We start from the raw sequence: 22,795 nt of genomic DNA, 5'->3' as shown, positions 1-22,795 counted from the left end.
TCAAAAGGAGGTTAAGTCGGACCATTGTCTTGCAATTCTTGGAAACTCTGAGACATTAGACACTTTTCCAAAATCCCAGCAATGTCTCCTTTTGATGGGCCTAAGGGTTTTTTCACACCTAGACTTTTGTTTCGGAACTTGGCGCGTTTCCCCAGTTAGCGCGGTTTGTTTGGCATATGTGAATCCAGCAATCGCGCTCGGATCTGCGATAAAAACAATTGCCTGAATGAGGTGGTCTCAGCTCGATTGAAACAGACTCTGGAGCGGATCGATTGTAGTGAGAAAGCAAAACGATCCAACGAACTTACAAACCAGGCTATACCAAAGTGTATTATGAATATGTTATAGGCATATACATTATGGCTATATGAAGAGAGAATTATGAGTAGGGTGGGATGTCATCATTCCCACTGGTAAATGTGCGTTTCATGTCAAATACAAAAGTGAAAGTATGCTGAACTATTAACGAGAGCAGTTTATTCAAAAATGGACTGAACTGTAGTCTTGGGTTATCTGTTATTTCTCTCTATAATGTAAAGCCGATAATGCATAATTCTAGCCAACGGCTATGTATGAGAAAGACTTACCTCTGATTAATATTTGGTGACGATGTCTGTGGGTGTCATCATACAAAATTAAAGCGCAGCTTTTCGCTTATAATCTCTTATTGCTCATTGTCATGAACTAAAATAAGGATGCATGACAGCTGTGCAAAACTCTGAAAAATAAACAGTGGAACCAATGTGAGAAGAGTTTACTCGCATGTGACTTGTTTTAGCTATTTTGGTCCGTTTAGAAACTTTACAGTGTGAAGTGAACCGCACCAAGAACAAAAATAAACATTGTCACAATTTTAATCCCTGTTTCGGAACAAAACAATCGATCTACAAGACAAAAATGGATACTTTTACACTGGAAAACTTCCAATCCTCCATGTTTCAAAGAGTGGAATTGTGTCAAGTCACTCAAGAGGATACGCTCCTTAGAACCAAAATCTCTGCACCAATTTCAAACTGTATGGCAACCTTTTCTGAATTACCTCAAAACTGATTAGCGCTATGCCAATGATTTATTGCATCAATTGATCATACTCTAATAACTACATTTGAACATTATGATTGCTTTGATTGGTACGTAAATACCCCCATCTGTTTGTTATTTATTTACTTTAATTAATTAAATTATTTTTCTTTTCTAATTTATCGCTGGGATTGCTATGTTTATACCAGTGGATTTCCTTTGTACCTTTTTGTATTTAAAAAAGAAAAAAGCTTAAATAAAATATTAAAAAACAAAAATCAATATGTAATGCCAAGCAAAAATCAAGCAAAAGCTCTAAATATTTACATTCATCAATCTTAAAAATAATCATACTAATATCTATATCAGGCTTTAGGCTTTCATAAGAACTCAAGGAAGGTCTTGTTCCTCAAGTTTTGTTACAAGTTGTAAAAAGTAGTACATTATGCAGATCACGAGATTAAAGACCAATTGTACCCTCTTTTTCCAAGTCCAGCTGCATAATAAAACTTTTTTTCTTTTCTTTTTTTTTACCCCCAGATTTCTCAGCTACGCGGCAACAACCGTAAGTTCACCTTGCTGCATGCCCTTGTGGAGCAGATCATGTTGCGAGACCCACGTTTGGCCACCTTTTTCCTGGAGCTTGCAGAATTCGAGACAGTTCCCGGTGGTACTATAATCAAAATTTCATTGGGTGTGATAGATGTTTCGGGGGCTGATTTGATTGAATGCCTTCTGATTGTGTGTTTCTGTGGTTTCTCCTGCAGCTTCGGTTAAAGGTCTGACAGCGGAGGTGGACGGTACGTGGACGCTTCATCTGAATGGGTTTTGAGATGCTTTTTGTGCACCAAACCTGATTTTACACTGCAAAACTTACTTATAACTCATTTATTTTCTGAATTTTACAATCATTAAGTTTTGTAGATGTTGTTTCTGTTTGTTTCTTACTGTTGTGAAGTGTCCTTGAGCACTGGAAATATGTTATTTAAAATAAACAAACACATTATTATTATTATTATTATTATTATTATTATTATTATTATTATTATTATTACTATTATTATTATTATTATTATTATTCATAAAAGTAGTACTAGAAAAAAATGATTTAAGAAGATAAAGACTAGAAACAAGTCAAAGGATCTGCCGGTGCAGTAAGATAGTTATACTTGAAATAAGAAAACTTTTCTAGGCTTTTGTAAAAAAATTAGCTTATAACAGGCAGTGTATTTATCTCAAGATTGTTAATAGCTTTTTAAATTGCATGCTTTTCTAATTTTGTGTGGAGAGGGTCTTAAAACTTGAGGAGAGATTACTAAAAGCTGAATTCCTCTTACTTAAAAAATTGTCATTATATATTGTATATACCGTGCTGTAAAAAAGTGTTTGACCCCTTACTGATTTCTTTTTTTTTTGCAAGTTTGTCAGACTTTAATATTTCAGATCATCAAACAAATTAAATTAATTGTTAAATACAATGCAAGTAAATAGGTTTTATTATTAAGGGAAAAGAAAATACAAAACTACATAACCCTGTGAAAAAAATGTGAAATGATGACTTTGGAATGGCCTAGTCAAAGTCCTGACCTGAATCTAATTAAGATGCTGTGGCATGACCTTAAAAAGGCATTTCATGCTCGAAAAATTCTCCAATGTGGCTGAATTACAATGATTCTGCAAAGACGAGTAGGCCAAAATTCCTCCACAGCACTGTAACAGACTCATTGCAATCAGAATCAGAAAGAGCTTAATTGCCAGGTATGTACACTCATACAAGGAATTTTTTTCACAACAGAAGCTTCTACAGTGCAACAAAATGACAGACACAGGACAAAAAACAGATAATAAATATATTTAAGAATAGAAGTAAATAATGAATGCAATATACAAATTGATATTTCAGATCATCAAATAAATTGAATTATTAGTTAAATATTAGGCAAGTAAACAGGTTTTTATTATTGAGGGAAAATAAAATACCAAACTACATAGCCCTGTGTGAAAATGTGAAATGAAGACTTTGGAGTGGCCTAGTCAAAGTCCTGACCAGAATCCAATTGAGATGCTGCGGCATGACCTTAAAAAGGCGGTTCATGCTTGAAAAACTCTCCAATGTGGCTAAATTACAATGATTCTGCAAAGATAAATGGGCCAAAATTCTTCCATGGCGCTGTAACAGACTCATTGTAATCAGAATCAGATATCAGAAAGAGCTCAATTGCCAGGTATGTTCACACATACGAGGAATTTGTTTTCACAACAGAAGCTTCTACAGTGCAACAAAATGACAGAGACAGGACAAAAAGTGCAAGTATGTTGTTAAATAAATAAGTGTATATGTGTATAAAACGTAGTGATGTTTGTTTCACAATTACTATCATCAAGTCTTCATGAGATGGATTGCCTGAGGGAAGAAACTATTTCTGTGTCAGGCTTTTCTGGTGCACAGTGCTTAGTAACGTCGACCAGAAGGTAAAAGTTCAAAGAGGCAGTGTGCTGGCTGTGAAGGATCTAGAGGGATTTTGGCAGCCCTTCTGCTCGCTCTGGATAAGTACAGTTCTTGGAGAGTAGGGAGGGTTGTACCAGTCATTCGCTCAGCATTCCGTACTACCGACGGAGTCTTCGGAGGTCAGATTTATTAGCTTAGCTAAACCAGACACTTAACATGCAAAGGACGGATTATTGATGAATTATTAGTTATTGAAAACACTTTATTGCATTTGTCGCTGCTAAGGGTGGCTTATTTATGTTATTAGATTTAGGGGGCAAACACTTTTTCACAAAGGGCTATGTAGTTTTAGATTTCACACCACTGTATATACTTTGTCTTAAAATTAACCAAAATGGTTATTGCATGAGTTCAGATGCAAATGTCTCAAAGTGTCATCTGGAATTTTCTTCTAAACGAGCTTTTTTCTCATGCTCAGGTTCCGTAATTTTACTTTAATGGCAAAGAATATGTTCTTTTCATCACCTTTAAGGTAAAATACCTGAACATAAACATAGGAGGCTAAGAAAATTGCTCATCTTAGAAGAAAATGTCAGACGGAACATAGGCTTCTGCATCTGAACTCATTATGTTGTCCACAATTTTTTATTTAAACTAAGACTTGATAATAGTTACAGTCCAAGATTAATACTTGTTGCCTCTCAATATACTAAAGCGTACTGCAACAAAACATAATCTATTGTATTTTGCCACTAAAGAATAAGTGTAATTGAACATTTTTTATTGAGCAAACTTAAAACAAGTTAAAATAAAGTCTTAAAAATACAAGACTGTTCTTAACCCGTATGTGCTGTTGGGGATGTTTTCATCTACTCTGGGATGATTTTGAGCCTTAATTTGTCCACAAATTTCTTTGTGTTTCAGCAATTTGAATGCTGTTTGGTGACTAATTTTATTTTGACGCATATTTTTGGAAAAAAGCTTTGAACAATACACTCTGGGCAAATTTACTACCCTTTCGTTATGTTGGTGGCTGTTTTTGCCCCAGTAGCCCCTTTCACACAGTAATACCGGTAACTATCTGGAAAATTTCCGGAACGACTTTTCTGGTAAATTTTAAAAAAGCGCTGTTCACACAGGCAAGAACGTTGCGGAATTTTTCCAGGAAAGACCGTTCACACATCCATTCCAAAATACCGGTAAATTCTGACATCATTAACCAGAAATGGCCTCTAAACGGCTGCGCTTGTATTTGTAAACATTTGACTACATTACAAACTCTGTGGATGGATCAGAATTGTGAACAACTTTGATGAAAACATATGGAGGAACACTTTCACATGTCGAGATGTAATATGTGTGTGCTGGAGCTCACCGGCTGCTTCACATGCACACGCATCAAGCAACTGAAGCAGAGCTTGAAGGTAAACAAACAGCGGTTTATCATTAGCATTTTAGTGAAATTTTTTTTACACAGTTGGCATTAAGAAGAAACAGAAACGTTGTCTGACTAGTAGCTAAATGTGTCTGGAAAAATATTTAAAGGCTTTAATTTTCATAAATAGCGCGGATGTGAATGCGTCTGAGTGTTCTGATTGGCTGGAGTCTCACGTCAGCACGTTCTAATCGTGAACATGCTCTTTCCGGCAATTTTCCTTCTGCGTTCACACAGAGCAAATTACCGAAAATGTTATAACTTCTCTTTCTGGAAAACTGCTGGAACAAATTTACCGGTATTTTCAAAAATTGCCTGTTCACACATACAGACCTTTCCGGAAAATTGTCAGTAATTTTCCAGAAAGGTCTTTTTGTGTGAAAGGGGCTATTGACTTCCATTATAATGACATTTTTTGATTGCAAATCCATGACACCATATAATTTTGCATTCTTGATTGTTTCTAGTTTTCCCTGTTGGGAAGAGGTAAATTTACAAGTTTTTACTGTTGATTATTAGTTGCAGTGCACAAAAAAAGTGTCATTTGTGGATAAAAATTACATGATCTGAGAGAGACTTGTGCGCACTTCCCTTGATATGTTTGAGGGGAAAAAAGCAGCTCAGCTCTCAAACACATACGGTAGTAAACATACAGTAGTAAGTGTATTTATGCATGCACACTATAATTTGCTGTTTTACTCCATAGAACTCCATAAAAAAGTCAGAAACTATTTTGCACAGGTCTATCTAAAGGATTAATGCTGCCAACTAATGATCGACAGTAAAAAAAATTAAAAAAAAAAAAAAAGTTTTACCTCTTCCTAACAAAGAAAAGCACCAACAATCAAGAATGGATGATTATTTGGTGTCATGGCTTTGCAATCAAAAAATGTAGTCATAATAGAAGTCAATGGGGAAAAACAGCCACGAACATAACGAAAGTGTAGTCAATTTGAACAGTACACAAGGGTTAAATTATGTTTCTGATTGTAGCTAAGCTAAATGTTCAGTTAAAACACATACCTAACTTTTACATTTCTAACTTTAAGCTTTACTAACTAAGTATGAAAAAAATACATAATATTTAAACAATGCAATAATCCTACACAATCTGATCTGGCTTAGTATTGTTTTCTTAAAACACAACCAAGACCATTTTTTGGCTAGAAATAAGATTGCAACTCTTGACTAGTCGAGGAGTTTTTGCAGTGTAGATATCAAGGTTTTCAGAAAGCAATGCTTGATTGGGCACTTTTCATTTCAGAAGATCAACAGTCCCTTTCAGTGTAATATTCAAGTGTGGTCAAGCATTTCATACGCTTTATAGCTTCTTTTTTTTAATCAGCTGTGCAGTACATTCAGACCTGTTGCTGCTTGGCTTGCTTGTGCATTAATGCAGAAAGGAATGGCAATTTTATTCATAGAGTGTGTAGCGGGTGGATTATAAATGTGCTCAAAAAGAGATTTTCACTCTTTGTCACCCTTTAGTTGTGAGGAATGAATTTCAGAAGGTCATCCAGTACAGGAAGGCACATAAACGGAAAAACATGGTCAATCACCAAATCAAGTTCTTCCAAGACATGAAGGTAATTTACTGATTTGTCTCATTGTGTTTGTTTATTGCAGATCTGCTTGTCTTATATAATAAGATTTGGTAGAATTTTTAGAAAAAAAGGTTTAAATATACTGTATTGTAAGTGCAAAATAAGTGAATGAAATTGGGAAATAAGGGTTTGTTTCCCCCCAAAAGAATGCTAAAAGCATATATATTTATAAAATAATGAAAAAAATGTGATATGTGTGATACTGGTCACACTTTACACTATGATTTTGTAAGTTAATGTTTGTTAATGTATTTCTTAACATAAACTAATAATGAACAATACTTGCACAGCAAGATTTACCAATGAGAAAGTCATTGAGAAAGAAAGAAAGTTTGTCTTTCATTTTTTACTTTTTGGGTCTTTAAGAGAACAAGCCCCATCACAATCCTTGTATAGTGCTTTTGCAAGGCAAGGTAAGTTTATTTATATAGTACATTTCATACACAATGGTAATCCAAGGTGCTTTACATAAACAGGAATAAAAGAAAATAAAACCACAAAGAATAAAAATGATTAAAAACAGATTAAAATGTGTTAAACAGGTTTTAAAAGAATGATAAAAGAAAAGAAAGACATAATAGTGTGCTCTGTCGGATGTAGCACAGTGCTCATTCAGTAAAGGCACAGCTAAACTGATGTGTTTTCAGTCTTGATTTGAATGTGCCTAATGTTGGAGCACATCTGATCATTTCTGGAAGCTGATTCCAGCAGCGAGGGGTGCAGTAGCTCAAGGCCGATTCACCCTGCTTTGACTGAACTCTTGGAGTTTCTAGTTTACTTGATCCTAAAGATCTGCGTGATCTGTTAGGTTTGTATTCAGTGAGCATATCTGTAATGTATTGAGCTCCTAGGCTATTTAGTGATTTGTAGACAAGTATTAATAATTTAAAATCTATTCTGAATGTAACTGGGGGCCAGTGTAAAGACCTGAGGACAGGTGTGATGTGCTCTGATTTTCTGGTTCTGGTCAGAATCCTGGCTGCAGCTTTCTGGATGAGCTGCAACTGTCTGACTGTCTTTTTGGGCAAATGTGAAGCTCGAAACTATACTTTCTTTATAAAAAATTACATCTTGTTTAGGATGTTCTTCACAAGAACCCCATTGCGATGTATCATTCCACCGTAACTTATTGAGAAAGAAAGTTAATCCAGATCATTTAAAGCACAGGCCACGATGAACTTGTTGTCTGAAAGCTATAGGAAAGCTTTTTCGGGTTGGAAAGAAATATCGATAATCAAAATCTGAGAATGCCAGCTCTACCTCTTCAAAAACAGTCTAAAAAAAAGCACAGCCTGTAACACCTGCTTTCTCTTTATCTCCGGCTCTAGACGGCCATCCAGAAACACGAGGCTGATCTCCGACAGCTGATGAAGAGATGCGAGGAGATGAGGAAGCTCTACACTGACATATTGGTAATCTTTGAGTTATTATTTCAATATCTCTTCTGTTGTGCTGCTTTGGAGAGACGGATGGGTCAGAATCTGGAGATTGGCCTTTCTTTGCTTATCTGGGCCAGGTGGACGCTGGGAAGGGGAATTTATATTTTTGACCATCCATTCATCAAGGTTACACAGTTTTCTGTTCTCACTGTGAGAGACATGAGGCTGAAGGAGATTGTATTATGATTAGGATTCCCTGTGATGTTCTTGGTTTGTTTATAACGCTAAATATGTGATGAGCACAGCAGACCCAAAGAGGTATTGGCAACAACAAAACATTTAGAAAGCCAGTATTTTGTATTGGATTTAATTTTCATGTTGACTTTTCAAGACTAGAAAAAATAAGACTAGGGGTGTAACGAATCACGGTTGATCCGTGGTTTGTACGAATCACAACCCACGGTTCGGAACACCATGTGTCCACCTGTGGATTAATACATTTTTTACTTGTAGATTAATCCTAAATTTGTAACGATCACAGAGAGATCACCTCTCGCATCCTGTAAAATTATAATGATGACTGAAGAAGTTGTGGTAGATTATTCAGGATGTGGCAGGTTTCTTAGGTTATTAAAGGTGTTTTTTTGTCACTACTTGTTTAGCCTGCATTAATGCATTCAGTGTAAGCTGCACAATTAATCATTAAAAGATTTGGATCTCAACACCCATGCTACACAAATTATAAATGATGGGGATTTGCATATGTTTAGTAATCCTTCGAATCGCTGCATTCAAATCTGTTTGAAACAAGCAAAAATCAAGAAAGAGATTCAGTCTTTAGTCTTTTGAGGTAGTTATGAAGTAACAAACAGTTAAAAACACAGATGTACTGGTATAACAGTTTATATTTTAGATAAAACCACTGATGTTTACTAATTGTAAAGATTAAAATCACTGTCATATGCTCAAAAATGAAAGTTGTTGGGAGCAATTACATTATTTCTAAGGTGGCGACAACCAGCCATCAAAAATATGCCATTGAATAATTGTTCAAATATGAGACATCTAGCAATGAAATGAGTGAGTAACTGAATCATTTATCGAAAATGAGACTAAAAATTAATATGGGCTGTACAAATGATTGTTAGATTTCTACATTTAGCATTATCAGCTACAGAAACAGTGAATTTTTCACAGTACTGAATATTTTACAATATATTTTTATTCAGCTGATTGTTTCTTCATTTTATTTTTAATAAAATTACAGGTTCTAAGTTCTGTTTGTTAAAAACAAAAGTGTCTTGCAGTACTGCTTTTGTAATAAATGGTAAGCAAATTACATTTGTTTCCTCCCAATTATGGCTGATACTTAAAATGGTCTGATCCGTGAGTAAAAACCCTTAACGTGATCCGAACTGGGAGATTTGTGATCCGTTACACCACTAAATAAGACACTATATAGAAGACAGAAAAAAATTGTTTTAAAAAACTACAAAGAAAAGGAAAAGTTTTTAAACCAATAATCTTATTCAGCAAGGTTGCATAAAATCAATCGATGACAACAATAAAGATTTTACAAAGTATAATGAAAAATATACAGAGCTGTCTCTGACTAAATCATTTCATACTCATAAATCCCAACTTATGAACTTGCTAACGTAATACCATAAAAATAACACGTTTGTTATAAAAAATGGCTTGGAAAACAAACACTGGATACTATGCCATAAACTTTAACGCGTATATTTAGTGTACACTCACCGGCCACTTTATTAGGTACACCTTACTAATACAGTGTTGGACCCCCTTTTGTCTTATTCATTTGTGGCATAGATATATCAAGTTACTGGAAAATTCCCCAGAGATTTTGGTCCATATTGTTATGATAGCATCCCACAGCTGCTGCAGATTTGTCGACTGCACATCCATGATGCGAATCTCCCATTCCGCCACATCCCAAAGGTTCTCTATTGGATTGAGTTCTGGTGACTGTGGAGGCCATTTGAGTACAGTGAACTCATTGTCATGTTCAAGAAACCAGTCTGAGATGATTCGTGCTTTATGACATGGCGCGTTATCTTGCTGGAAGTAGCCATCAGAAGATGGGTACACTGTGGTCATAAAAGGATAGACATGGTCAGCAACAATACTTAGGTAGGCTGTGGCATTGACACGATGTTCAATTGGTACTAATGGGTACAAAGTGTGCCAAGAAAATATCCCCCAAACCATTCCACCACCACCACCAGACTGAACCATTGATACAAGGGAGGATGGATCCATGCTTTCATGTTTTTGACACCAAATTCTGACCCTACCATCTGAATGCTGCAGCAGAAACCGAGACTCATCAGACCAGGCAACATTTTTCCAATCTTCTAGTGTTTAATTCACTTTTAAATTTGCCATCAGAGATATCAATTACAATTTTAAATGTTAAAAAAAACAACAACAAAAACAAAACAAAACACAGTCTTAGTAAGAAAAAGAGACTTTATCTTACCAGCAACTGTTTTGCACTAAAAAAGTTCAAATTCTCAGGTGGCTGGAAAAAACACACACAGGATCCCAATAATAAAGGAAAAGAACAAATTCTTGCAGAGAGTCTATTTTCCAAATGTCCCAGTTTTCTTTAAGCCCATCCACGAAGACTGCAAGTGCTTTATTGTGAACATTCAGCCTATTGTGCCTCTGACAGGATGAGGAGCGAGTCTCCTGCCAGAATGAGAATCGCTTTCCTTTCACAATTACAGACCAAACTTTCAGCCTTGGGCAGAAATACAGCAAACGGCAACATGGGGCTGTAGAGCTAATAATAAAGGGGAAAAGAGAGAAACTGAGAGTGATGGAAAATAAACTGCCTTTTGGTCACAGAGTAGTTGATTTACAGGTATTTTAGTTTTTAAGTGTTAAGGTTGTATATTTCTGGAATTTCTATAGCATCTCTGCAGGTATGAAGGTGACTGGACAGTAGTTTGCTGCATTTGTTGATCTAAAAAGTTGAATTCTGCTATTATTAATATTCTCCTTCATGTTATTGTACTAATATGAATTGTTTTTATTCATTGGTTGAATAATGACAGCAGTTTTAATTTTTAAGTGTGTAACATATGGTCTGCTCAGACTTGCTGGAAAAAAACCTCTAGCACCAGCCTCTCAAAAATTGCATCTATACATGGAATTCACTGCAGTTTTCAGCTGAAATAAATACTAGATGCAGTAAAGCACAGATAACTTTTAATTTGTTTAACATAAATCATGGTTACAGGGCAGATTATAAATTAACCAGTGGCGGATCTAGTTTAAATGGCACCCTAGGCGAAACCACCCCAAACATCCCCCTTCCCGCATCCCCCAAGAAATAAAGACACTATGTGGTTGACTTTATATATATTTTAAATATTTAAATACATGTTTTAAATATATACATTTAAAATAATTATTAGAAATACATTTAAATATATATTTTTATTTACAATAAATATAACAATTTTATTATTATTATTATTATTATTATTATTATTATTATTATTATTATTATTATTATTATTATTATTATTATTATTATTATTACTATTATACCAATATCATTCTAAATTAAAAACAGAAATCAATCCTAAATGTAACTGAAAAGCAATGTAAAGACTCAACTGGAGTAATATTCTAAGACTTATGCATGGATATTAATTGTGACCGTTCTGTAGAATACAAAAAAATATATGTTTTATAGAATTATCTGTTGTCTTATACCCGACTTATGGCAGAGAATGAATGTTATGAAGTCTTACCTCCCTGACTCATTATTCCTCATTTCTGCTTCATTGCCATGCTTAGTCAAAGTATCATCATCATCATCATCATCATATGATATAAAGTTTTTCGACTTGCATGTCGACACATATTGGTGTGCATTTAAACAACCGGTATCAGGAGCAACGCATGTGAAGTGCACGGGTTTGCAAATTACGCGCATGCGTCAATTTGTTTTTACTAGCGTTGTTTCGGTTGAACATAGAGAATAACAAACTTGCGTGTGCAAAAGACACCAAATGTGAATAGCCCCTAACGTCTTTATTCTGGCATAACCACTCTAAATTAATACACTTGCATAAAATGAATGTTATCTCAAAGCTGTTACTGGGGCATTTTTTTGCACCATCTCCCCATGCCGCCCCAAGCAAGATGCTGCCCTGGGCGATTGCCCATATTGCCCATGCCTAAATCCGCCACTGCAATGAATGGAGACTTTTGCATGGTTCTTTGCACAATAATACTGTTTGTTATTATCTTAAAGCTGTTTTTCACCAAAGTGCATACTTTTTAATAAGAAAAGCTTTATAAATAAGCTTGATGTATGGTTTGTTAGGATATAATAATATTTGGCAGACATTTCAAAATTTGGTTTTCATTTCAAAAGTTCTTAGCAATGCATGTTACCAATCAAAAATTAAGTTTAACTAAATTTACAGTAGGGAATTTACTAAATGTCTTCATGGAAAATGATCTTTACTTCATATTTTAATGATTTTTGTCATACATTTAAACTACTTTTCTTTCTTTATTTCTATAGCACAATACAACAACATGTCGTTGACCATTATTCTCTACACAAATTGTATAAAAATGATCAAATAAGATCAAACTATGTTAAAACACGAAACATATAAAGGAAAACGCAAACTCAAATGGCTCCGCTAGTAAAGACCTTTTCTAAAAGGTGAAGTTTCAGTTTCTCTTTAACCAAGGACTCTGTGGAGGTAATCCTATAGAAAGATAGACTATTCCACAATGGCAAAAACCTGATCTCTTTTATTCTTTAACTTTGATCTGGAAACTTTGAACAATTTCTGACCTGATGACCTTAAACATCTAGCAGATATGTTAACAGTTCAGAACAGTTCAGAATTTTGACTGATACGTATAATGTATTTTTGACTATTTCCACAAATATACCTGCGCAACATTGTCCAGGTTAACATTTTAACTTTTGAATCACATATTCATAGAGTATATGAATCACATATTCAGCTCATTAGCTCATCTGGTACAGCATTGCCATTTTGTTACATAGAACCCTCAGGGTACAAGTTGCATGAAGAAATTTTTCAATGGGTTTTAGTTCAAGTCAGTGTAAACCTGCCACAAAGCAAGCAAGAAGCAACACAATATCATTTTTTACCAAAATGCCACTACAAACGTTGTTTTTTTTTAATATATATAATATTTTTTTTAGGGGTTTTCACTTTTATTGTATAGGACAGTATATAGTATTGACAAGAAACCATGGGGAGCAAAGAGAGGGGAAGGATTGAACCACGAGGTGGGAATCAAACTCAGGTCGCCGTGAGCACCGGAGTGCATGTGTCGACGCACTAACCACTACACCACTGGCACGACAGCACAAATGTTTTTTAATGAGCATTAGTTTCTACATAGATAAATAGTCCTCTATTAGTCGGTTACTTCGACCAACAGATTGAATCTTCCAAGCAAATCTGTCAGTCAACATACTGTAACTCTTAAGTGATCGACTGATAGGGAACATCTTGGTTAATTTTGTAGTCCCCATTGACCGACAAGTTGGAGGATTTGCTTAATTACTGTTCTCTCAAGGAACTCAAGGTACATTGAGTATAGTCTAAGAAGAAGTAGCACATCTTTTATTTTCCATGTAGTTTTTGATACCAGCTACCAGCGGCATACAGCAACAAGCAACTATTCATTTCAGTGGAGAACTAGCAACTTCCGGCAATCTCCATCTACAAGTGCAATAGCCACTTAATCAAGTTGGGAATTCTTCAGCTTTATGCAAATAAAGAGCAACTTTCGCGAGCCAATTGGCCGTACTGTTAATGGTAATTAACTGTAATATGAACTGTATTCAACTGTAGGACAGTTATGCAGTGTGTTACTGTATTTTATAGCTGCATTTTGAAAATTACTGTATATTTTACAGTAAAGATTTACAATACTGTAAATACATAAACAGCAATATAAATGGTGCTGTAAATGTAAATACAGTATTTTTGCTGTAATTGATCTGGCAAACTGCTGCCAGAGAGTTACTGTAGAGTCTACAGGATATTGTTAACAGTGTGATTAATGGACATCAGCATCTTAATAAATTTTTTTAGTTTTAAATATCATTTTTTAAACATTTCTACATTTATAAAGCTTTACTTTGTATTATATCACATTTGCATCACATTTAAAAAAGTATTTCCGCTTATTCATGGTGTTTCTAATGCAGCGTCTATTGGCGGGACAGTAAATTTCACAATAATCTCGCTTCTGGCAGCCATTATCAGTCTCACACTATTTTTTTCTCTCTTTTTTTGAAAGTAATGAAAACCTTATTGTTTTTATTTTATTATTTGAACATATAACAATACAAAAAATGTATTGGTGGTATTCTCCCATTCACTGAACTCACAAACTGTGATGACTGAGATACCTGAAAAGTGTTGTGTGACCCTTTCTCAGTTCCTCCAGTTGTATTCTCCATGCTGTAGACCAGGGCTATTCAATTAGTTCGTCATGGGGGCCAGTTCATGAAAAGCATCCCAAATGAGGGACCAAAGAGATATGACTTGCAATATGAGTGATTATGCATATTGGCATATATTCTTACCTAACGCAGAAAAGACACGATATGTGAATGGCCTTCTGCTATAGTTAATCTAGTGTGCAGGCATATTAGCCTTGATGTACAGTATAAGCTCGGAACTTTAAAGTTCGGCCTGCAGGCCACCAATTGAATAGCCCTGCTCTAGACTTACATGGACCGCTGTTTGCTGCAGATAAATAGCTGCAACGACAGAGCACAGCACACATTTTATTCTTGTTCATCTTTGTAATTTCCTCTTTGTATTGTTGTCTTTGTTAAACAACAACATCAATGTGGGAACGCCCACTATAGTGGCTTCAATCACAATACAGGGCGAAAGGCAGCCGCTGGTAGTTTGAATAAAGCTTAAGGATGTAACGCTACACCAAAATGATGGACTTCTTATCCCCCCAAAAAATTACAAAACACAGAAAAATGTTTCTTGTGATTAATTAACAGAGGGTGCACTACATCATGTCTAGGGAAGTTTTATTCATGCATCAGCTGAAATGGCACAGACTAAAAGACTGTACTGAGTCATCAACTCTGTTTATTCATTAGTTTTCTTTTTGTTTCACAGGTCAGATTCGGAGAGCCTTTGGATCAAGACTCCCAAGAACTTTTCCGATGGATCTGCCAATTTGTCAACGACTTCAAGAAAGTACACTCTGAATACACTCAATGAACACAAATCTCCATTTGGGTCTACACAAGTAAATGCTCGCATGTGCAGATTTGGACCTGCTTTCTAAAGCATTTCAAACAATTCATTTGTAGACAAAGACTTATCAGCAGCAAATGACCAATGGGTCTCATTTACTAATAATTGCATACGTTTTTCGCATTTTTGAGCATGTTTGACCTTCTCATGAAAACTTTCTGCCTAATTCACAACGCATGAGTGTGGTCTTAAAGGTCATGTGAAGTGCTTTGAAATGTGCATTTTTTATTCAGTGGTTGACGATCTCTAGAGTAGCTCATAGAGTAGCTCCTCCCCCTTTTAAAAAGCAGCCAATAGCGTTTTGCTTTATCACCACTCTGCCAGTGATAGCGGTTGAGATCAAGCACATTAAATTTGAAGCATCTCGAAGGGGGAGGGGCAGGTAAGATACTTGAGAGGATTTGATTGGTTATGATTTGATGAGAAACTGTAGTATGAGGTGACGTGAGTAAAGCCATTGATCCATTTAGGCGAAAGCTTAACATGTTTATATCAGTTTTATATATTCTAAACGTGAACTTTGTCACTGTTTTGGAGCACACTAGCTTATAGATATCATAAAAACTAACAATACTGATACTAATTTATGGAAGCTTTAAAGTTCTGTTGGACTTATCTAAATAAGCAGTTCCATGCATGAGGTTAATAATTTGCATAATACATGCCCACGCCAGCTCCATATTAGGGCTTTCCACTAAGCGACACTTGTCCAGAGAAAATTAATATAAGAAGACAAATGATGAATTAAGAAAAAACAATAATGGCAACGAAAAAAATTACTTTAACGTTATTGAACAATTAAACACGCTGAGAACTGGAACACACTTTCAGTTCTCAAAATGTGAGGTGCAACACACTGCATTTTTGTGTGTTGACCCTTTTCAAAAGAGGAGAGCGCTGCATGTTTTATAATTCTAGGCGACTGCTTTTTTAACAGTCTTAATACTCATGTGCTTTTTTTTACTTTTGTTGACTTTTTCCAACCGCAGGCACACAGAGCACTCCGTCAAAACACAAGGCGCCGCAGACGAATGCGGAACATGTGTGCACAAAAACACAGCGCAAAACACATCTATTCGACAAGCTCTTTGATTTTGTTCCATACAAACAAAGAGCTCTATTTTAACGATCTAGGGGCAAAGTCTAAAGCGCATGGTGCAAAAGCATTAGGGGCATGTCCAAATCCACATCTGCTATTTTATAGATGGAAAAATACGCTCTGTGCCCCGGTGCATGGTCTAACAGGGTTGTGCTTATACTCTTAATGAGTTCTGGGTGTGTGTTTTGAGCATAGAGTGCATTAAACCAATCAGAGTCTCATCTCACATTCCCTTTAAGAGTCATTTGCGTCACACCATGGCGCATTTGCTATTTACATGTCTGACTTTGTAAGAGTAAAAACTGAACGCTTCTCTAGTGAGAAAACAGCTAAACAGACCGATAAAGAATGAGCCTCCTCCATTCGACCCCTTTACTTTCTTCTATTGACTTTACTCCTTTACTTTTGTGGATAAGGAAATGGTGTTGTACGCACTCCACTGAAGACATCCATCCATTAGCCTACATATTTAATTTCGTTTAAGCGCAAAGATTTGTTTCAAAACTATTTCTAAATTATGTTAGAATATCTAGCAAAGGAATAAATGATCAATAATAATAATAATATGCACATAAATCTGTGCTAAGGCATGGTTAGTGAACGAGACCCAATGTTTTCCGGATTTTTCCCAGTGCTGCTGTTTGGTCTGATTAAAAGTCTTGGCGAGCTGGATCATGCGCTTCTTTGACCCGGCCTGGATTGATTTTCTAGGCAGGGGTGAACGTTTACTAGTAGCACGTATTATTTTTGTTCTCTTAGAGTGGATTTATAATGGATCTTAGCGGCAAATCCACAGATGTCTGGCATGAAAAGAAGCGTTTCTGGTTTTGACAGCCAGTTGAATGGCTTCCATGTGTGTCTGCTCAACCTCTAACTCTCTCTGTGGCCTTGAGCGCGTGTGTGTTTTCAGGATGATACAGAATCCAATCCTCAGTGACGATTCAGGACAGGACATCCACCATTCAAAACAGAGCTTTTTCTGCATTCAGAAAAAAGAAGAGAGGGAATAAAAGAGGAAGAAACAAATCTCTTTTGAAGTCTAATTTCCTTTGCGAAACAGTGGGATTTACATACTCATAACTTGTAATCCTTTTGTAATGAACGGTGCACGCTGTTGCAGAGACAGTTCAGACTAAGACGGATAGTTTGACATCATTTGCTCATCCTGATGGCATATTTAAACCTGTATGACTTTAGAGTTTACTTGCAGTACAAATGGAGATACTTGGTAAAATGCTTAAGCTGTTTTTCCATTTAATGACAAATGATCATGTGGAGCTAAAAAGAATATATAAGTAAAAAAAAATAAATGAAAAACATTTTAAAAGTCATTAGGGTTTCACACCACATGAATTTTTTTTTGCATGATTTTGTTTAGTATATATTATTTGCTATATTAAACTCTTATGAAGTACTTTTTGACTTTGGATATTTTTATTATAATTTTCTGAAGCACTATATTATTTTGTTTTATATTTCATAGAATATCTTTATTTATATTTAGTTTTAGTTTCATCTTATAGAATTTTAAATATTTTTTTTAGTTTTACATGTTGTTAAAACTCTTCTGAAGCTCTATATGGTTTTGTTTTACATTTTTAAAACAAACAAGTTTGCGAAGTAATTTCAGGAAAACAAAAAAATGTGAATTATTCTTTTAAAGCACATAAACCAGTACATTTTTTTTTGCAATATTAAAATTCTTCTGAAGTACTATTATGTATAATATTATGTTTTTATTGCATGATTTTAGAAATTTTTCATTAAAACTCTTGTAAAGCACTATATTGTTTTGTTTTATATTTCATATAACATTTTTATATAAATGTATATATGTAAATAATAATAATTATTAGCCCCCCTGTTTATTTTTTCCCCAATTTCTGTTTAATGGAGAGAAGATTTGTTCAACACATTTGTAAACATAATAACTAATTAATAACTCATTTCTAATAACTGATTTATTTTATCTTTGCCAGGATGACAGTAAATAATATTTGAGTAGATATTATTCAAGACACTTTTATACAGCTTAAAGTGACATTTAAAGGCTTAACTAGGTTAATTAGGTTAACTAGGCAGGATAGGGTATAAAATATAGCTTAAAGGGCATAATAATTGTGACCTTAAAATGACTTTTAAAAAATTAAAAACTGCTTTTATTCTAGCCAAAATAATACAAACAAGACCTTCACCAGAGGAAAATATATTATCAGACATGCAGTGAAAATTCCCTTGATCTGTTAAACATCATTTAGTAAATATTTTAAAAAAGAAAAAAAAATTCAAAGAGAGGCTAATAATTCTGAAATCAACTGTATGTATACATATATATACATATATACATACATACATATCTTCTAAAGGACATTTTCATACACTCACCGGCCACTGTCCAACACCTGTCCAACTGCTCGTTCATATGGCAACAACCCAATGCATTTAGGCATGTAGGCATGGTCAAGACAATCTGCTGCAGTTCAAACAGAGCATCAGAATGAGGAAGAAAGGGGATTTAAGTGACTTTGAATGTGGCATGGTTGTTGGTGTCAGATGGGCTGGTCTGAGTATTTCAGAAACTGCTGATCTACTGGGATTTTCACGCACGACCATCTCTAGGGTTTACAGCAAAAGGTCCAAAAAAAAGAGAAAATATCCAGTGAGCGCAGTTCTGTTGGCACAAATGCCTTGTTGATGCCAGAGGTCAGAGGAGAATGGCCAGACTGGTTTGAGCTGATAGAAAGGCAACAGTAACTCAAGTAACCACTCGTTACAACCAAGGTATGCAGAAGACCTTCTCTAAATGCACAACACATCCAACCTTGAGGCGGATGGGCTACAGCAGCAGAAGACCATACCGGGTGCCACTCCTGTCAGCTAAGAACAGGAAACTGAGGCTATAATTCACACAGACTCACCAAAACTGGACAATAGGAGATTGGAAAAACGTTGCCTGGTCTGATGAGTCTCAATTTCTGCTGCGATATTTGGATGGTAGGTTCAGAATTTGGACTCAACAGCATGAAAGCATTGATCCATCCTGCTTTGTATCAACGGTTCAGGCTGCTGGTGGTGGTGGAATGGTGTGGGGGATATTTTCTTGGCACACTTTGGGCCCACAGCCTACCTGAGTATTGTTGCTGACCATGTCCATCCCTTTATGACCACAGTGTACCCATTTTCTGATGGCTACTTTTTAGCAGGATAACGCACCATGTCATAAAGCGTGAATCATCTCAGACTGGTTTCGTGAACATGGTTTCTTGAGTTCACTGTACTCAAATGGCCTCCACAGTCACCACAACTCAATCCAATAGAGCACCTTTGGGATGTGGTGGATCGGGAGATTCGCATCATGGATGTGCAGCTGACAAATCTGCAGCAACTACGTGATGATATTGTCAATAAGGACCAAAATCTCTGAGGAATATTTCCAGTAGCTTGTTGATTCTGTGCCATGAATGATTAAGGCAGTTCTGAAAGCAAAAGGGGGTCCAACCTGGTTCTAGTAAGGTGTACCTAATAAACTGGTGTAGTGTGTAATATTATGTTTCTATTTTACAATTTTATATATCTTTATTAACACTTCTCTAAAGCACTATATTGTTTTGTTTTATATTTTAAAACATACTTTAATTGTATTTTATTTTATACTTTATACTAAGAAGGTTGCTGGTTCGAGCCTCGGCTGGGTCAGTTGGCATTTCTGCCTGTCTGGGTGCTCCGGTTTCCCCCACAAATCTAAAGACATGCACTATAGGTAAATTGGGTAAGCTAAATTGTCCGTAAATGGGGTTTTCCCAATGATGGGTTGCAGCTGGAAGGCCATCCGCTGTGTAAAACATATGCTGGATATGTTGGCAGTTCATTCTGTTGTGGCGACCCCTGATTAATAAAGAAACTAAGCTGAAGAGAAAATGAATGAATATGTTGTTATATTGTATACTATACATTTTATTTTATTTTATTCTACTTACATATTTTATGTTTTTAGTTTTCTATTTTATTTAACTTTTTTTTTATTAAAATCGTTTTGTCGTTTTTAATAAAAAAATAATCGTTAATACAAATAATCGTTTGTAAAATCGTCTGAAGCACAGTATTCTTTCGCTTTACATTTTTATTTCCTTTAAACAGCATCAACCAGTAGCAACATAGCTGTGCAAATATGACCTTGTGACCTGTCTGTTGTGGGCTCCCAAAATACAGAATCACTGCACACCATAACAACCCAATAAAGTGAGTATATTGCGCCCTACACTATAGGGTACATTGAGCATTCTGTGCCGTTTCATGACCTGCAAGAGACTTTCAGCTCAAATTCTCTGCTTAGTCAGACATAAACTACTTTCCTTCTGCAATGTAGCAAAAACTGAGAATTTGTTTTCCCCCCAAAAATGTGCAAATGCCCTTGTATTCAGAACTAAACTACGTGACTGCACAGGCAATGACTGTTTCGTATGTATTCGCATTAGAACACAGAGTGACTGATTCGCCTCACTAGTCATTTTAATTTACAATTCTATGAAACAAATCATAAACAAATCAGTTTTGGGGTCTTTCCAAGCAGTCTGTATTGCTTTGGTGTCCTTTTTTGTGAACATTTTGTACTCGTAACTGAACATGTTTGGTTTTATATTAGAAAAAAAAAGCCTGAGGATTACATCTCTTGCCTTAAATTATTCCACCTACAGGGATTTCACAGTGACATTAGTTTAAACTGCTTAACATCTGTTTATTTCACTAGCTGCTGCTTTTGCTACCTTACATTTTACATTACCTGACTTGTGACTGACGATAAAAAATAACTTTTCACACTTAAACTAGTTAACTTGGAGCCATTACAAAGAATTATGGGTAATTATGCTTAATTCGCCTCTTTTTTTTTTTAATTGTGTACATATTGGCACACTGTTTATATTTGGAAAACAAAAAGATTGTAATTAGAAAGATTAACTTGGTTCTTTTAGTTGGCACTTTGCATTTTTGAAACGTCCCTTTAGTTCACTGGTTTGGTTTTTGGTTTACTTCAGTGTTTCCCAACCATGTTCCTGGAGAACCACCAACACATGTTTTGGGTGTCTCTCTTATCTGTCATGTCCATTACAGCTCTTGAAGTTTCTGCTAATGAGTTGTTTGGTTAAGGAGACATGGATAATATGCAGAGCTGATGGTCCTACAGTAAAGTGGTTGAGAAACACTACTTTAGTTAGCTGAACTTTTCTAAATAAGTAAAACTCTGTGACCAAAAATGTGTCACCATTTTGATCTATTTAGCATTGTTGTAATAACATTATCATTCAATGATTGTTTGGTCAATGTTTAAATATTTATTCAATGTTGATTTCAGTGTAAATGGTGATTTTCAACCTTAAATTTCAGCATTAATTTGATGATAGTTTGGTCGATGTTGAAACATTTATTCAATGTTAGTTTGTGTAAATAGTGAATTAATGTTAGTTGAAAAAAAGACAGATTTTTTATCTTTTTGATCTGTTTAGCGTCATTGTAATAAAATAATTTCAGCAAAAGTGGCGAAAATCTACTTTAAATGTTAACATTAACTCAGTGATAGTTTGGTCGATGTTTAAACACTTGTTCAATGTTGATTTCAGTGTAAATAGTGATTTTTCAAAATTAAATTTCAACATTAACCCAATGATAGTTTGGTAAATTTTTGAACATTTGTTCAATGTTGATTCAGTATGAATAGTGATTCACTTTTAGTTTAAAAAATGCTAATTTTGAGCTATTTATCGTCACTGTAATAAAATTATTTCAGCAAAAGTGGTGAAAAATCTACTTTAAATTTCAACATTTATTCGGTGATAATTTGGTCGATGTTTAAACATTTATTCAATATTGAGTTCAGTTAAGTTGTGATTTTCAACATTTATTCTGTGATAGTTTGGTCGATGTATAAACATTTATTTCAGAGTAAATATTGATTTTCAACATTAAATTTCAACATTAACTCAATAATAGTTTGGTCGATGTTTAAACATTTACTCAATGTTGAGTTCAGTGTAAATAGTAATTTTCTACATTTATTCTGTGATAGTTTGGTCGATGATTGATGTTAAACATTTATTCAATGTTAATTTCAATGTAAAAAGGGTTTTTCAACATTAAATTTCAACATTAATTCAATGATAGTTTAAACATTTATTCAATGTTGATTTCAGAGTAAATAGTGATTTATTAATGGTTAAAAATGCTTATTTACTGTTTTGATCTTTTTAGCATCATTCTAACAGCAATATAACAGCAAAACTGGCAAAAAAATCAACTTTAAATTTCAACATTAATTTGGTTATATCTTTATTTCTGTTTAATAATTTTTAATTAACTACTTTTAGAGTTATTTTAAAACTTTTAATAGGAAAAAAAAATCAAACAGACTTAAGAACACGCTTAAGAATGCTTAACAACCAACAGCCAATCACATGCTTCGTAATCATATGCTTCCAGCCACGGAATT

General features: G+C 34.9%; 1 protein-coding gene across 2 annotated transcripts in view; it reads left to right on the top strand.

Annotated features, from left to right (window-relative positions):
* The window catches only part of LOC130217833 (uncharacterized), a 90,860-nt gene extending 73,212 nt beyond the window's left edge, over positions 1-17,648 (top strand). For both annotated transcript variants that reach the window (XM_056450045.1, XM_056450046.1), the window contains 5 exons: positions 1,561-1,690; positions 1,788-1,820; positions 6,393-6,490; positions 7,837-7,920; positions 15,075-17,648. In XM_056450045.1, the coding sequence (XP_056306020.1) occupies positions 1,561-1,690; positions 1,788-1,820; positions 6,393-6,490; positions 7,837-7,920; positions 15,075-15,179 (450 nt within the window). In that variant the 3' untranslated portion in view covers positions 15,180-17,648. The remainder of the gene's footprint in view (positions 1-1,560; positions 1,691-1,787; positions 1,821-6,392; positions 6,491-7,836; positions 7,921-15,074) is intronic.
* The last annotated feature ends 5,147 nt before the right edge of the window (positions 17,649-22,795 follow it).

The sequence above is a fragment of the Danio aesculapii genome, chromosome 23 (assembly GCF_903798145.1).
Source record: "Danio aesculapii chromosome 23, fDanAes4.1, whole genome shotgun sequence".
NCBI classification, from domain to species: domain Eukaryota; kingdom Metazoa; phylum Chordata; class Actinopteri; order Cypriniformes; family Danionidae; genus Danio; species Danio aesculapii.
The sequence above is the reverse complement of the archived record's forward strand: the minus strand, read 5'-3'. Positions and strand labels throughout refer to the sequence as shown.